Source organism: Toxotes jaculatrix, chromosome 13 (genome assembly GCF_017976425.1).
Source record: "Toxotes jaculatrix isolate fToxJac2 chromosome 13, fToxJac2.pri, whole genome shotgun sequence".
Lineage (NCBI taxonomy): Eukaryota > Metazoa > Chordata > Actinopteri > Toxotidae > Toxotes > Toxotes jaculatrix.
This window is the reverse complement of record NC_054406.1, coordinates 20,152,934-20,170,711: the sequence shown is the minus strand read 5'-3', so window position 1 is coordinate 20,170,711 and position 17,778 is coordinate 20,152,934. Positions and strand designations below refer to the sequence as shown.

At 43.0% G+C, this 17,778-nt stretch overlaps 1 protein-coding gene across 1 annotated transcript in view; it reads right to left on the bottom strand.

Annotated features, from left to right (window-relative positions):
• Positions 1-3,547: 3,547 nt before the first annotated feature.
• Positions 3,548-17,778, bottom strand: part of LOC121192208 (ubiquitin-conjugating enzyme E2 E2-like) — a 56,337-nt gene continuing 42,106 nt past the window's right edge. Inside the window, exons 4-6 of the mRNA XM_041053790.1 lie at positions 14,757-14,889; positions 8,593-8,740; positions 3,548-4,303 (exon numbers count right to left, since the gene is read on the bottom strand). Of these exons, the coding sequence (XP_040909724.1) occupies positions 4,206-4,303; positions 8,593-8,740; positions 14,757-14,889 (379 nt within the window). The 3' untranslated portion in view covers positions 3,548-4,205. The remainder of the gene's footprint in view (positions 4,304-8,592; positions 8,741-14,756; positions 14,890-17,778) is intronic.

Sequence of the window (17,778 nt, the reverse complement as noted above, 5' to 3'; positions counted from 1 at the left end):
ACAGAGTGCTACTGTGTGTACTGGGTACTGGTTTGAAAAGCCCCATGTCAATTGTCAGGTGAATGTCGGCGTTTTATAAAAGTCAACAGCTGGAGTCGTTGCTTGAGATTTGGCGCTCTTATTTTGTAGGGCTCAATCGTCTGCTTTCCGGTATTATCGTAAACAATTAACAAGAACTTGACGTTGCTGCTGGACGCGTGCCTTCTCTCGCCGGAAGTGTCGGACCAGCAGGAGACAGACGTCCTGACATTGTCACCTCGATCTATCAGTTTTGTGTTTGACTCTGTGTCAGAGGATGATGCTACACAGAGACACTCGAGTCATAACAAATACGGACTTAAACGAACGAGCTAAACTGTCCAAGAAATGGGAGCAGAAGTCAGACTCAGTGTTTGAAGACATTACTTAAAAAGAAAGCAGTTAACTTACTCAGAGCTTTTTCAGTCACGGCTGATGCTCAGGTTACTTCTCTGCCTCCACCTAACTCCTCTCTTTGCTTATTACTCTCCTGCAGCTGGTGTTAGTCATCTCCTTGCTAATGTTGAAAATTGATGATTAGCTTCTCTGTCCTCATTTGGCTCAGACTAACAAAGGAGTGATGCTTAAAATGCTTTTCATCATTTTGCTAAAGCTAAATCAGAACATTTACAGTACCATTTATCAGCTATCAGACACTTATGTTTGGAAAATTGCACATAAAACTTAATTTCCATTCAGTAAGAAGCATAACCCTGTCTGAATTACTGGGCCTACACATTGCTGGGCAGTAATAAAAGGAGGCTAGCCTTAGCCATTAGCCTGAGTAACTACCCAACAGTGTTGAGTGACAGTTTTAAAAGGCCATTACGCTGTTTGATAAAGTGGCCCAACATATGAAATGTGTTGTGGGTTAGATAAACACAAAGTGGTTGTCATGAGAGGTGTTCAGAGTTATGAGGTGACACTTTAATTGACTTTTCATGGCATGTCGCTAAAACTCCTGGGGTTGAGTGTAGCTTCTGTGGAGAGAGGTTTGTGGAGACCTGACGGGGGAATGAGGCTGAACGGGCTGAATTTTATTTTCATTTCTTCATGTGCAAACTTTAGGAGAACTTCAACCTCACCAATGAACTGGTCTCAAACTTTAAGCAACAAAATTTTGCCCTCACAGGTACATTCTTCTGGACTGAGGACAGTGAGTTCCTGTCTCTATAAGATGGGGCCCCAAGATTATGTAATAATACAGGTGTCACCTTAAGGCACCTGACCAACACCACATGGTGAACCTGGAACCTGTGGGGCCCCTGAGGATCTTGGGTGGGTATTTCTACAATACCCCAAAAAAAAATAAAAATAAATAAACAACCCCGAAAATAAACATGTAAACCTGTGACCAGCAACATGCTGTTTGGAATATAGGATGAATATCCAAACTGCAATAAAGCTCCAGCACATTGTTCCTGTGTAACACACATCATTATGCAGACCAAGTGCTTGTTTATTCACAGACTAGCTCTGGCCTTTTCGCTCTTATTGATCACTTACCTCTTATTGCAGTTGTTACATTATTATCTGATCATCAGACTCTTCCTCTCCCACTGCAAGTGAAGGAAGAAGGGAGGAGGGTGGAGTGAGGATGAGGACCCCCGCCTCTATCCCCCTCAGCCCCCCCCCCCCCCCTTCCCCCACACACACCCCACCCCCACCTCGATGTGTCAACCATAATTAACTCAGCCACTGTTGCTCCACTTTGCTGGTTTTGCAATACAAACAGAGACTAAAACCACAGCAAAGCACTGTCCCCTGCTCAGGCACAGCTGCTGTGACGGCGCCATCAACAAACGTTAGGTGTATTCTGTATCTGATGAGAAGTCGGAAGCTATAGGAAAAGTTAGGGAGCCCCCAAAGTTTCATAAATTATTTGTTAAAAATTGTGTTTTCAAGCACGTTAATCGAAAAACATTGTGCACAAGATCCATGTGTTGTTTGCACAAGATATAATGATGTGTGGGCACAAATTGTTTTGTTGTAACAAGACAGTAACTAGTGCACACAAAGTATTATCTTGTGTGAAAATAATAAAAAAACAAATAATCTAATGTCTTGTTTGTGTGAGATAGCTCCACGTGCAAACCTGTGTGCATTTGTATAAACCCGTGCGCCTGAGATATGATCTAATATCTTGGTTGTCTTCTATAATCACTTGTCCAAACTTGTGTGTATCTGCATCAATATCAGACAAACTTCTTTCTGCAAGATAATAACTTGAGCGAACTTGTGCCAAAGAAATATTTGATACACAGCATAATCACGTGTGCAAATTTGAACAAACTGGTGTTCGCAAGATGTTCAAGATAATCGCTGATCTTTTGTGAGCAAGAAATTAGTTAACAGAATCCCCCTCCCTCTGACTGTGCTTTAACAGCCACAGAGCTTTCATGAAAACCTGCGACACATTACAGCTGAACTGTTGGTCCATTAATTGGAGTTTGAAATGCAGTTAGTGCCTGTCAGTGTTTCAGCACATGGCTGCAGACTTAGGAAATGGCATTTTGTAACTGAATTTATGAGCTAACCATCAGGACAGTTGTTCTCTCATTATATTCTCAGTCATTATAAACACATTTTAAATGCATGAGGATTATCTTAAGTTAGAGGACAATATAATAAAAATGCAGATATGTGCTTAACTCAGTTCTATGTCCAGTTTCAGTTGAAGCTAAATTTCTGTATCAACACATGCAGCAGAGGATGAAGATGCAATATTGCTTTTATAGGGTTTACATTTTAGCCCTGGATTTCTCCTCTCAGGCTACATCCAGGCAGCACTACCTCATTGGTACCAAATGGAGCTTGAAATACACACCTGCAGACTTCTCTGCATGTTTCTGTTGAACAAAATTATTTTAGTTACAGTTAAATTTTTTCCCAAACCTTTTTCCTTCTTCTTCTTTTTTTTTTTTTTTAATAATGTTGAAGAATCCTTGCCTACATGAATTCATGCTGTTTTACTGGTCTAATGTTGTGTTCACAGACCAGAGCATTTGTCCTCATTCATTTCAGTGAGAACATGCTGTGTTGGAAGGCTGAGTGTTAAAAGTCTTAAATCTGCCTGGGGATCCTCTTAGTTGAGGATGAGGGTGATTGAGCTGTGATAACTTTTCACAGTCGTCCTTTGTAATGTATTATAAACACTGTGCAGTGTTTTGGCAGCTGACAAACCCTCAGACTCACGGATCTGTTACTCAGTCTCACTGAATCATATTTCTTGTTTCACCGGTACCTGAAACAACATGCCACTCACAAAAACTTTTCTGACTGTACGTCTGACTGGCACGAGTTCAAAGGACCAGAAAATGAATGGAAAAAACGTCACAATAACAACTAAAAAAAAAAAACAAAAACACTTGAGTAACCTTTCCCTGTCAAATCATTCTGCTCTCTGTGGTGAGCCCATGACGACTCATTTCTCACAGGAAGTGGTCAGAGAGATGAACCTGCACACACACACACACACACACACACACATTCATATGAAAGCAACAGATTGAGACGCGCTCTGTCACATTACAGCCAGTGTTTAATTGAGTATTCAATGAGTATGTATTTCTCACAAGGCATTAAATGTACAGCAAACTACCACTATCATCATACACGGTGATGGGCTCACTCCATGCCTGACCTCTGCCGGGACAGAAAGAATACCGTGACTACATGTCCACTGAGGGAACACATATCCTGATGCCATGCACTAATATTGACCATGAGCTGTAAAACCACTGGAAGAAAACAACCTAAATGCACTCACTCGGTATGATCATTTTTACATGAAACCATCACATGAAATGGGAATAATACACGCGCTCTTTAAGATAAAGAAGACGACGAGGGTGGCGACAATGTTATACACAATGCAATAACAATAAGAACAACAACATCGACAAGAACAATAACAGTATTAAAGCTTTTCATGACCATATCAACATTCAGTGTATTGGAAAATACAATCCCAATAGACTCTTTGTATAAAAAAGAAGCTTTTCAAGTCAGCATGGAACAAATAACAGTTCGTTTCTCAGGGATGGGGGAAGGCTGGATGACGGGGGGCGGGTGTGCTTCCATAGATTTTGGAGGAAGGGAGGGAGGTGTCAGAAGTGTGTGTGTGTGTGTGTGTGTGTGTGTCAGGTGGGTCGGGGGGGGTGGGGTCCTGGAGGAGTTGAGCTGGTCTATGTGGCGTAGCGTTTGGTCCACTGTTTGGCTATCCTGTCGTGCTCAGCTCTGTTGGTCAGGTACTGTGTGGCGATGCTTCCAACCAGAGGGTCGGCTGTAACACAAGAGGAACAAGCAACAGGTGTGTAAATGGATGAGTTACTGCAGAGGCAAACACTGTGGTTTACATCAGCTCTGGACTACGCAGCGTCGTCTACAACACCCAAAACACGGTGGATATCATTCATAGAAATCTGTCGAGTAGTTTCCGACACACTCCACCTTCTAATAGTCTCACTTTAATTTAAACCTTCCACTGACAGATTTCCCGAGGGGACCAGCCTTCAAGTAAATCCTCACCCGTGTTAGCGACATTCTAATTATTATTACATACAGCATGTTTACACCAACAGCCACATGCTGCTGTTTGACATCCAACCACCTGACTGCGTCTAAAATGGTGGAGGAACCTGCAGCCGAACACCTCGCGCTCATCAGCATGCATGGAGATTTTATTACAGCTGGTGGAAACCACAGAAAAGCCATCAGTCAAACAGATGGGGCTCTATCACTCCTGTGGTCTGAAGTCGAGCTTGTACCGTGTGACGTACGGCACGGCCGACACTTTTATCGACAGCGCAGTAAAATGTGTGCGCCGCTGTAAATCAGAGGTGATCATGGTGGGCTCCGGCAGTCAGTCCCGAGCCGTCCCGTCTGTTGATACACTGCACACGTCCGGTCGGTCAACAGCCGCCATTATGAATTCCCGCTGGCTCCTCTATTGATTGTGCTGCTGCTCAGTTGGTTGTGCGACGCTGGTCGATTTTTCTCAGTGAGGTGACAGAGAGAGAAACAAATTCTGGTACACTGTGCTTGGCTTCTGCCTGTCTCCTGCGGGGGCCTCGGTCTGCTGACGGAGCAGTGCGATGAGCTCGGCTGAGCAAGCAGCACAAACACCCCCTCTGCACTGGTCCCTGCTCGGGTTTCAATGATGGATGAATGGATCTTTGCGTGTCATGGCACTGTGGCTTGAAGCTGGAAGCATCTGACTTCATATCACAGCACACTGCATGTTTTTCTTGATTTTTTTCCAGATACACAATGAAAGTCTGAGCCAAAGATAAAAGCCCTGAAGGAACTGTTTTCATTTTCTGGATTAAGGCTTCACTCATATGGACTTTAGGTGTAAATATATTCAAACAAAGCACTTTGTGGATTGTTGAACAACATCTGAAGCCTCATCCATCTATTTTCATAACTAACAATCTGACGAGCCTCACATAGTGACTGTTTCCATAAACGTTTAAGTCCAATTTTTCATGTGTATCCTTATTTATTTGCTAAGTCTGTTTCCATTGGATTTTATTTTTATGAATACATCAACTTTTCCATTTCAGCCAAGTGTAAAAACCTTTTTGATATATCCCAACAGTTTTCAGAATGACTGGTGTTTCCTCATCACACTTTTAATGAGCAAATCTAAAGCACATGTAAAAAACAGGGATGTTAAAGCTTTTCAGCTCACCATCAGGTGCTGACACTTGGGACAAACAGAAACACTTCTGACCTTAGAGGTTGCTGAATGACGCTTTGTATGTGGTAGTTTGTTTCAAGCATACCCCAGGTGTTTAACACCGGAGACGCAACAGGATGACATTGTTTGTGAACTGAATTTTATGGCGTCTCCACAGTGACCCAAAGGTACAACATGAGGAAGCTGAGAAAGGTTCAACTGTATGTAAATGACGCACCTGAGTAACACCCTGGAGATCAGCCTGTTCTGATTCTCTGGTGAAATGAAAGCACACAGTGACTTCAGCTCTCTGTTGGAGTGGATAAAGGATTCTACTCTAGAGTTGGATTTGATAAAAAGCTGTAAAATGCTCAACCCTACCTGTGCTGCAGCATTCATGGAAAAACTACTTTTGACCTCTTCAACATGCAACAAGTTGTATGAATGACTTCCACACTTAGAAGAAGGAGTCTACAAAGACTCCACAAAGGCAGAGAGAGCGTTATACCAGAGCTGTGTGAGTCCGGAAAATCCAGGTCATAATGAAGCAAATATTGTTCTTTGTCATTTCATGGTCATTTCAGCTCTTTTTGTAAACCTTAAATATGTTTTCAGCCACTGAGATTGTTGTGCAGAAGCCAGGCAGGATCTGCTCCAGCTGAGGACATACTAAAGTTTTTTTTTTATCTCACATATTCTGATATCAATCCAGATAGTAAAGCCTTCCTTTAAGGCATGTTGAGGCAGGTGTTATTACAGGTTTGACAAACTCACACCCCTGAAGCTACTGAGTGGGAGGAAAAAAAAAGCAGACACCTTTATTATAAAAGACTGTCCGAATATCAGCACACATCAGCCGGATATACGAGCTAACACAGACAGCAGCAGCAGTGGCAGCAGAAATCACCGAGGAGGAATCCCTCTGGCTTTGTTAAAAATTTAAGATTACTTTTTGGATGTTCCACAGAGGCTGAGACAGGAAAAGACAGGGAGGCAAAGGGAAGACATGCAACAGAGGCCCTGGGATGGATTTGTGCCCTAGATACACTCTGACATGGCATTAGGCTTAGCTGCAATGAGCCACCAGGACGCCCCAGGTAGAGACCTGATTGTGGGAGCATAATGCGGGGCTCAGCGTGGCATGTCGACAGGAGTCGGCAGCTCTGGGAGGGCTGATTAACTGTCATTGTCTTGACTTTGCTCTGTAAAGTGCCTTGAGGTTATGGATGCCATGATTTGGCGCTATATAAATAAAACTGAATCGGCTTGAATTGAATTCCATCGTCTTCCCACGCTTTAACAAGCTACATGCCGACGATCTCCGCCTGCGTGGGAACGCCAATCTCCAGACGGGAGGTGGTGGAGAGGGAAGGAGAGATATTTTTAGGGGTGGTTCAGGTCCAGGGACCACATTCAGCATTTGAGGCTGGGTTTTAAAAAAGACAAGTGGTGAGGAGAGCGGGGAGTGGACTGATTTTGATGAGGCAAGAGGCAGAAAGAGGGATAGAAAGTGTGTGGGTAACAGGGAGGAGGGGGGGAACGGGAACTGTTTTTTTTTTTTCTTTTTTGGCAAGGACAAGGAGCTGATCACGTCTTTTTTGCATCACACGTTCAAGGTATCAGCTCAGATCATTTCAGTTACATCTGAAGGTGTTGAAGAGGTGGAGGAGTTGAAGGGGGAGGAGGAGGAGGAGGAGGAGTTGAAGGGGGAGGAGGAATAGCTATTCTCATTTTCACCCACGGAGGGAGAATCTCTTCTGCTACATCTCTCAGAGAGCAAACCCTGCAGAGAGGACACAAGCTATCATCAGAGGTCTTCACAATCAGTACTATTACTCCAGACCGCCCCTCCCCCTCCCCCACCACCCACACCACCTACCGTTCTAGCTCTGACACATTCTTCCCAGGTCTTTTATCTCTGAACCTCATTCTGGTATTGATGTTGATATTGGACAGATTTTTTTTACAGCAGCTGCTTTTATCACCTCTGCTTGCTCAGTGTAATACTCTATGCCATGAGACACTGACCGTATTGGTAGCTGAGGACCAGAGGACCTAGGTTTAAGTGGTCCATAAAGGACAGATTGAATTCCCTGTTCCTCCAGCGCTGGTCTTTGCTTTTGCTGGTAAACTGGGCCATAATGGATCTAATTAGCTTTAAAAATGTTGACGTCTCAGTGAACGGTGTCAGCTGTTTACAGGATTGTGTTTAGCCCAGTCAGTCAGTCCTGGATAAATATTGATTGGACAGCAAGGAAGGAAGGGAGCAGCTAACCCCGGGCCTGCAGATTACAACACAATATTTTAACAGGATGAAGAGGCTACAATCATTATTTCTGCGTCTCATTCCCACAATGGTACACATATTCACACTAAGAGTAGTAGTTAATGCTGTAATCTGAAGTGGATGAGTCTGGGTTTGAACTTCGTCCTCAACGTTGTTCATTTTAACTCCATACTTACACAACAGAGTGTAACACAATGAATGCTTTCAGGGAGAGACTGTGGCCCCCAATTTGTACAATTCAGTGCTTCAAAACTACAAAGACACGCAAAAGACACTTTGGCCCTGGACCATGAGATGACTCATTGTCTGGGCTTTCCTGCTCCCTTCCTTGGAGTCAAAATATATTTCCATCCAGGCGGTTTAGTCAAAGGTTCCTGCTGAAAAAGCTGAGTTTCCATCACTGCTACAGGCCTGTCTGCTCTCAGAGGATCCAACTGCTGCTGTGCTGCGGAGAGAGCGCGACTTCAGCCTCAGAGTGACACACTTCTGTGTACATTACCCACACAGAATGGACACGTCAGTCAACCTGTCACAGCTAAAGCTGGGGAGAGATATGACAAGGAGTAGAGTGTGTGTGTGTGTGTGTGTGTATTGTAGCTCTCACCAGGGTTGCAGTCAGTGAGCAGGGAGCAGATAGACAGTAGGACCTTGGAGATGGTGAGGGCAGGACTCCAGTTGTCCTTCAGGATGTCCAGACAGATCACCCCCTGACTGTTGATGTTACAGTGGTAGATCCTTGTGCGGAACGTCACCTGGGATTACACAGCGAGAGTGTTAGAACAAAAAGATTTTTAAAAAGATATAATTCCGTTTTAAGTTGCATGAAGCTTGAATTCTTATAGTATTGTAACACAAGACTAAATGAAAAGCAAAAAAGTCCATAACAATCAGTATTTCTCCCCAAATATAAACTGCAGTGAGGGTGAAAAACCTTTGACAAGATGCTCCATCTTGTCATCTTCATTGTGCTGGAGACACTCAGGACTACTAATACTTGGTGTAGTGAAGGGGTCACTTCCCTTTCCCTTTCCTTTCTGAAACGTTATTTTTCCTACACAGTCTCCTGAGTTTTCCTTGAATATTGTTGTCAGTGTAATTTCTCCTCTTTATTCCTTATCCAGACTCTTGTGACCTTTCTGCTCCATAAGGTAATGTTATCATACCTGCTGCAGATAAATACAGCGATGGTGTGCTACACCTATAATGGATATCTACCAATGTATTCATGCATTAGTAAACATCTGCCTTATCTCAGCTGCACCTGAGCACCTGAAAGCTATTCTAGAGAAATGCACTGGTCAATACACTGGAAGAAGATCCCTGTAAAAGATTTCTGCTGCTCTCACCAAGTCAATGACACACACTTCATGCTGTGTCTATGCAGTGTGAAGGTGATCCTGCCAGTCCCTGTGGATCTACCTCAGTCAACAGCGAAGTGAAGACAGTCTTCAGTACTCAGCAGAGCCGAACATCAGCACAAGGAGCACAACATCATTAAGAAGTGACCTTTGACCTCCCCTGTTTCCTTAAAAATCGATGATGCTGACCAGGACTGGCAGTCGAGGCATGCTCGCTCTCCCTTTTTTCCGCTTGCTCTGCGGCTGCAGCCTGCCCTCGTTTATTTCCTCCTCTTCCTCCCTCTCCTATCATCTCATTAACTCTCCGTTCCTCCCTTCACATCTTCTTATGAGAAACAAACAACCCCAGCATGCGAGCAGAAGCCTCCCTCCTCACATTCCACGCTGCTATTACTGAGGGGGTGGCAGCTTCGACTTCGTGATAGACAGACAAAGCAATAAGCGGGATGCTTTTCCATTACATGAAAGGATTTCCGGGAGATGTGACAAGAAAAGGCAAGCAGGCGGGAGACGAGGTGATTGATGCTGACGGGTTGGGGGGCTGGTCTTGTGTCTGAGTCGCTTCTCTTCTGCTCTTACACCTTCGCTAAGATGGGTTAGCGGTGGCATGCTAATGCTACCAGCCCAGCAGCCATGAAACAGATCCCTGGCTAGCTTGTGTGGTCTAATTAAGAGGCTCTAATCCCATCATGGCTGATGCTAATAGATTGTGATGCTGCCTCCGCGTAACAAAAGCTAAGGGTCTAATCCTACATCCCTTCTGTATTATGGTTTCATCCTTCAGCCTCCAAACACAACCTCTGTAGCGTCACTTTGTATCCCAGCAGCTCTCATTCTCATTTGCAATTTTATGAATGTGTTAATACAGCTTTCCCAGAAAACATTTTAATAACCCACAGCAAACACCACGGAAATCCAGCCATTAGTTTTCACTTGCTAGATTTTGTTGAAAGCTGTATTTGTTTAAACTGAAGAAAGTGTATGAGCTCTGGTCTGGTGATGGAAACTAGAGCAAAGGTAAATGGGTCACTATTGTCATGAGGACTCATCCTCATGGGACCATGATTATTCACAACAACATTTCATGACAACCTAGCCAGTAGCTGTTGTCATATTTTAATCTGAACTGAAATATTAGATGGACACAGCAACATCTCTGTTAGCTAACATTAGCCATCGCAAGCCGCTGGTCATACCAGACAAAGTGAGGCTGCAGTAGCAAAACCCCTGAGAGCACTGAACTGAGCTTATTAAATCAACTTTTTATTTGCCAGAGACAAGACTGTGTTATTTCTGCTTCCAGAAGTGAAGCAGTCTCACTTTAAGTCTCAATGTTATCAGAGCTGTAATAATACAACAAATAATGCTTTTTTTTTTTTTGCAAATGTTCAGTGTCACAGTGTGAAGAGGAAGACTGTGAATTATAAATAAGGCTGATTTAGTGGTCTGTGTAATTTCATATCCTGATCTATACTTCGATTGAGAAACCTTTTATACATCAAACCACCTGATGGAAAAAAAAGGAACTGGTACAGAAGAAATTTCTCACAGTTAACAACTTTCTATCATCTCACACTGTATCCTGTCACATAGCCCAACCTCAGGGTGTGTCATGTAAATCAGAGAAGCCTTTTAATGGTTTCACAGACTGAATAGTTCCCCACGTGAGCAAAAGGGCTACATTTGGCTCACCCGGTTATGCAGCATGTTCCTCTATTATTACCTCAAGTCTGTTCATGTCCAATGTCCACATCTATCAGTCCAGTTTGGGCAAATGGAATGAAAAGCAATTGAACCGATTCACAGTTATATAGCAAGGCAGTCGTGACATGTTTTAAATGAGACCGAATGGAAAGGTTTAGAGGAGGGGATGTATTGAATGGCTGATCGTCCATAAGTCGAAGCTTGACTTTATGACTATTCATGGCACGTTAAACAGCCTATTTCACACGTTTGAAAATGAGACTGACGCCACGCAGAGGAAGATAAAGTGTGGAGCAGAATTTAGTTCAAAGCCACGAGGAAATTAGGGGAGATGGAGCGGGATAATGTTAGTTAGAGTCTAATCTCTCAGCCTGTCACTGGGTAGTTCTACTGCACAAGGTCCCGGGATAGACTAATGTTGGACCAAAATACAAACAGCAAAAGAAGCAAGTGTCCTTGCCGCGCTCAACCTCTATCAAAGAGTATCAGTGTCAGCCTTAACGGGCTTTATCATCCTAACATTAGTGAGTGAGCCAGTGTAGTGAGCAGCTGCAGCTGTCAGATTGGTGGCTGTGAGCCGGTGAGCTGCTGGATGGCACAGCTCACAGCCAGACTGGAAAAACAAGGCAGCAGGACGCCAAGAGTTTAGACGAGCTCTGCTTCCCCCTCAGCATTGACTGCCAGGAAGGAGGCAGTTTTAGGCGGTCAGGAGGGAACGAGGAGAAGATTGTTTCTCTTTGGGAGTCATGTTTCACACCAGACTGCAGATCAAATACCCGAGGCTGTAACAAAAGACCCAATAAAGTCAGTTTGCTGTAAACATATTCCATGTTCTTCCAGCTTTACATGGCCGAATCAAGGCCGACTAATTCAGTCAATGTTAAGAAGTTACTTCACATCATGCTTCACATTACTTTCACATCCAAACTGTGGTTCTTTGTTTCTGGTTTACATTCAGTCAGTCAGGATTATCATTTAAACCCTGGTGCCAATACGATACCTCCATAGCATTTCTAAAAGTGATACCACTCCTCTTTTATACCTTATTCTGAGAAATATAAAAGTTGTTCTTCAGACGCTTTCCACTGTGTAACTGAACAAACCCGACTTTGCTAAGTGTCGGTGTTATCACACACACACATTTGCCTCCCTTTAGTGGCTGAATGTGTGAGAAGATGAGGGAGAAATGACTCATATCCAACCTTATGATTTGCTTAAACTATCACTGTGGATGCAGCCTAAAAATTTTTTTTTTTCTTTTTAACTGTAAAATATGTCAGGGATATTTGAGATTTTCAGCACAGCCCAAGTTTAGATTTTCTATGACAAAATTCATTTGTTTGATATAAGGTTGGGTACCGTACTTCAGCTACTGTAACTGAAATATGTCCCATAGCACAAAGTGCTGAAAGTTGGTTTCAATTATCTAGTCAGAAGAGTTATTTTTGTTTACTTCTTCTCTGATCAGATAATTCCTGATTTAAATAAAAACTGCCAAATAAATCTTTCAATAACAACTTCGATGACATGTCTTGAGCACTGAGCTCTGGTAAAAGCCAGTAGTGGATCCTGAATCAAGTACTTGTTATAACAAGAGCTGGTGAATATAGGGATACAACTGTTCCTTAACAGAAGGGTGTTAAAAAAACTCCATAATTACTGGACCGATTGTCTTTTTTGAACACCACAGTCATATCAAAGTTTCCCCCTGACCAAATCAACTGATAGCTGAGTTAGTTTCTGTGAATACTTGTTTCCCCTTGAATTCATCCATCTCAGGTGAGCCTCACCTTCAGGACAAGCTTTGCATAAAAGTGTCACCACAGGCAAATTCTGTCCTGTTGCTGTCGTCTCCTCAACAGCTCTCTTTCACTTCCTAACCACAATCCAAAGCAAACAAGTGCTTCTCCGTACCAAATGGTCCACGTTAAAACAGGATGGATATGACAGATATCCTAAAATGTTTTCCTGTTTACTTTTATTTCTGTTTACACGTATGACGTGTGTCTCTAAATAGACAGAGGTTAGCCAGTGGGTATTTCTAGACTTGAAACCAAAACCCAGGCCAAAATCAGAAGTACGACTCACGCTGAGGGAGGTGGCAACCGCTGTCAGCCAGTCTACTGTGTAAATTCTGACACACACTTGCAAAAGCAGAGCACACATACATACCCGCAAACCCACAGCCTCGCTGGAGGGAGGCCAAATGCTGCTGAATGCTAGCAGCATGCATATCAGGAGGGGACACAGTAACAAGAGACAGATAAAGGATAAGGCTGATGATATGTTATATTTTTCTTACTGTCAAAAGATCAAACCCGACAATGAATGTGTCGCACAAACATGTACTGTCTGTGTGTGTGTATCCAAAATGTGACATATCGTATTCCTTTGTGACATAGAGCTCCATTGTTGTCCTAAAACCATTAACAACACAATGAGCCTCACTGTTGCGCTGGGTGACATGTTCCTTCATTACCATGAACACACACACACACACACACACACAGTGTAGTTTATTTTGCCTCAGTCCCACACACAGTACAGCATCCTGCTGCCAGGAATACTCACTGTGGCACCAAATGTGGTTTAATCCGTGGCTGAAAATAGAACCAAATGCACTATTTCCTCCTGTTTGAGTAATGGTGCTAAAAACTACAGTGGACAGCTGTTTCAGGAAATGACTGAGTGTGAACTATAGATATATAGATCCTGTAGCAGTGTTCATTTTATCGCAATTTTAATTTCGTTTTTGTCATTATCACGAAAATCTTTGTTTCAGTAACTTTATTCATTCGTTTTAGCTAACAAAAACTTTAAATATTTTAGTCTAGTCTACTGTAGTAAATTTTTCTGTCTCAGTTTCATTGTGCATTTAAGATGTTGGGGTCTTCCAGGCAGCCTGGGGCTACATCTCTCTCCATTTTTGATGTGCCACACAAACTCTGGCTCTCTCTTTTTTTCTTGGCATTATCGTAGCTCCCTGTGCTCCCCACAGCAGAGGAGCATTCAGAAGCTGGACTCACTTTGTTCATTGTTCATTAAAATACTTTTCACTGTCTAGTTTGAGACAAGCAGCTAAAATGCTGACAACTGAAAGTTGGTAGAACCAGTGCAAACTTTCATGTTTTCATGAAATGTTTAGTGGATAAATTTAATTCACGAGTCAGTTCTTTTATTCTTTCCAAGAACTGGCAATGTTAGTTAATGTTACTGGCAGAAATGTTGCCAGTTTTAGAGCACCAGGTCAAATAGTTATAGTTCTCTTTTTAAACTCTCTTTTTACTTAAAGTCATTGTTTTTATTTTAGTAATTGTAATAGAGAAAAGGTTGTGAATTAACATTTTTCACTTTAGTTTTCATTGATGAAATGTCACAGACAGGGTAGGAAAGTTTTGAAAGTTTTTTCACAGGATTTGATGACAGTAAGAAAAATATAGCAATATCCCCAAAATAAAAATAACAGGACCATCCTTTGTCTTAATGTCTGATTCAATTCTCTGTGCTGCTGCCACCCGTTCTTTTGTAAACGTGCTGTAGGTGAACGAGCTTTAAACAAGTCATTGTTGTCGGACAAGCGGGTGAAAAGCTGACAGCCCGCTGGGACAATGGTGGCATTGTTCAAGCTGTGGGTGAAGGACAGGGGGGGGGGGGGGGGGGGGGGGGGGGGGGTGGCTGTGCTGCATAGCTGCAGGGCAACACTCACCTTGGGTGGTTTGAAGGGGTAGTCTGGTGTGAAGGCAATGTCCAGGAAAAACACCCCTCCCTCATACACGGAGCCTGGAGGGCCCAGGATGGTCGACCTCCACTCATAGATGTTGTCTCCTTTAGGGCCAGCGCTGCATTTATGAAAACAGAGAACAGAAGGAAGAAGAAGGGGACTGAATTTAGCAGCAGGAATTTAAAGAGGAATAGATGCTGTAATTGTGTAACTCAATTCTCTGTTCGGCAGCAAGTGAGTGAATAACTAAAGCGTGTGATCATCAACCGTTAAATCAGCCACATAAAGCTCCCATTTGAAGTCGTTATCTATTAGAAGATTAGGCAACATCGCGACAGTGAAAAGACTGTGTCTGTGATCCAGGAGAAACGATGAGCAGGATCAATGTCATGTAGATGAATGATCTGTCTGGGATGTGCGTGTGAGCACCCGCCCAAACACACACACACACACACACACACACACACACACACACACACACAAAAACAGGAAGGTGTTGAGCAGCAGCAGCAGTGGCTCTGTTTCCTCACTGTTCATCAGAGCTTCGCTGTTGGGCAGCTGGCTGCCGAGCTCCATTGTTGCCTTGATTCTCCACAAAGACACAAACACACAAACACACACACACACACACACACACACACACACACACACACACACACACACACACACACACACACACAAAAAGACATGCACACACACAGCTGTGAGAAGAGAGGCACTAATCCAATTCCATTTTCTATTGGAATTAGGCCAGATGCCCCTGTCGGTTTCTTGTATTACTTTTACTTTCATCATTTACACACACACACACCCACACACACACAAAGAGAAAGAAAGAGAGAGAAAGAGTAAGTAAGTGAGAGCATGTGTGAGCCACATAAATGTAAGATGAGAATGTGAGTGGAGTCGTTCATGTGAAAGAGCGTGCAGACCTATTTCTTGTCAGCGTGTGTTTGGACACAGAGAGGAATTATGGGACCGGGCCGGGGGAAAGGATGCCAACATGTTCTCCTGGATGGACAAAAATAGCTTGGAGAGTGATAGTGTGCTGGGGCTGACAGAGGACAAAACAGCCAATACGTCCCTCCGCTCAGTGTGAGGCAGTGGCCCGATGTGACTCGGCGGAGAAATCTATGTTTGTGTGTCAAACAGCTTTTCAATGCAAATGGCTGTAGAGCAGCACTCTCAGATTTGGTTAAACCACAGTATGGTGCAGATATTGGTCTTTTATTGCTACTACTAATATTAGCCTCTCTCCACCTACAGCTTTAGTGCAACTACACAACCAAAGTCTTACAATGGTAAATATTTTGTGTCTATCCTAATTTATTGTATGAATCGTATGAATGAAGATTACTATGATTCATATTTTCAGTGGTGAGTGTGTTTCATAATTGTTTAACTGCTATTTTACAGACTTTTCTACAAAGGAAAAAAAAAATCAGCTTGAACCACAGAGCTCTTCATTAAAACGATTACTGCTTTTATAATTTCCTCTGTTATGTTTAATGTAGCCTTTGTGAACAACCCACCATGTCAACTGTGACACATGAGCCTGGTTAGATTTAATGAATATGAGCACAAAAGAGCAACTCTCGGTAGGCTCAGCCCACAAACTACCAGTGCTGGCTTGGAGAAACCCATTATTAGTCAAATCCTATTGCTAGGTAGACATTTCAGATCATCCTCTAGGCCTCTTAAGGTTGGCCAACTGCTGATTTTTCTCTCCGCTGAGTTCCCACACTTAACTCTGCAGCATCTGGAAATGTTCAGGGTTCTGCCACCGCCGCCTCCCTTTTTCCTGCTCCTGCAGCCTGGTACAACCCGCTCTAACAGCGGGTAGTAGAAGTTTCTATATTTTTACCACTTGCCTAGGCCTGTCAGAATGATGGAGGACACAGACCTCCAAGATTCACCTCAGGGTATGCACTCTTATTTATCCGAGGTAAGCTCGGTGCCTTTATTTGCGGTTGCTGGGGAGTTATCTTTTAGGATCTGGGATCTGCTTCAAAACACCAAAACTCATGCCAGAGAAAAAAAAAAAAAAAAAAGAAAGAGTGCTTTTAATAATGAAGGCTGAATGACGATGATGGACCCGGCTATTTCCCACGGCGTCAATTTCCCCACTATAAGCCATTAATAATGAGCCTGGAGCACTAAGAGAGCCCCACTAGAAGAGCACTATAATTAAGACGAGGCTGTTTGTGCATCCTCTGGCTCCTTTGCAACTGTGAATTCTTTACACAGCCTTAAACTGACCAGTGGAAAAATAAAATGTTGAGCCCACGACTCAACAACAACAACATGAAGAGGATTGTCCCTCAGCTCAGATGACATTTACATTATGCTTACAGTTAGTAGTCAGATGCATCTCTGGCTGAACTGAAATCAGTTTTCTGTTTTATAAATGTAAAATGCTGATTGGCTGACCAAGTATATTTTTCCCAAATCTCCTGCTCAGGGACGGTGTTTCACAATGTGTGTTTCAGAGTGTGTCTCAATTGTTCAATACTGTTATGGATTTATGTGGGGGAAAAAAAGAATATTGGCCAACATAAAAAAAATAATAAATAAGCATATCAGTATGAACCTTAAATCATTCATGCTCTTATTTACACATATCAGTCATCTGGCTAAAGGCCCGGTCACACCAGCATTTCAAATGGAAAAATTTCACGGCAAAATCTGTTTAATGGAATTGCGTGATAACCTTGAGGGCCTCTGCAAATCTGAGCAATTACTTTGCATGAAGTTCAAGCTTGACATGCAAATTTGCAGCGGTGACCAGCAGCAGTGCCGTCCTGACACTGCTGACTTCTGACACAACACAGAGTCAGGGAATCCAAAACAGCACACACTATTATAGCCTGTTAGCTGTGCTGTATTGTCCGCTTTTACTTAAACTCCCCTGCATACACACACACAGGCACACTATGGAAGTGTAGGGTGGAAACAAACAGGCATTTCAAGACCATATAGTTTTTACAGTCAGACTTCAGGGATGTTA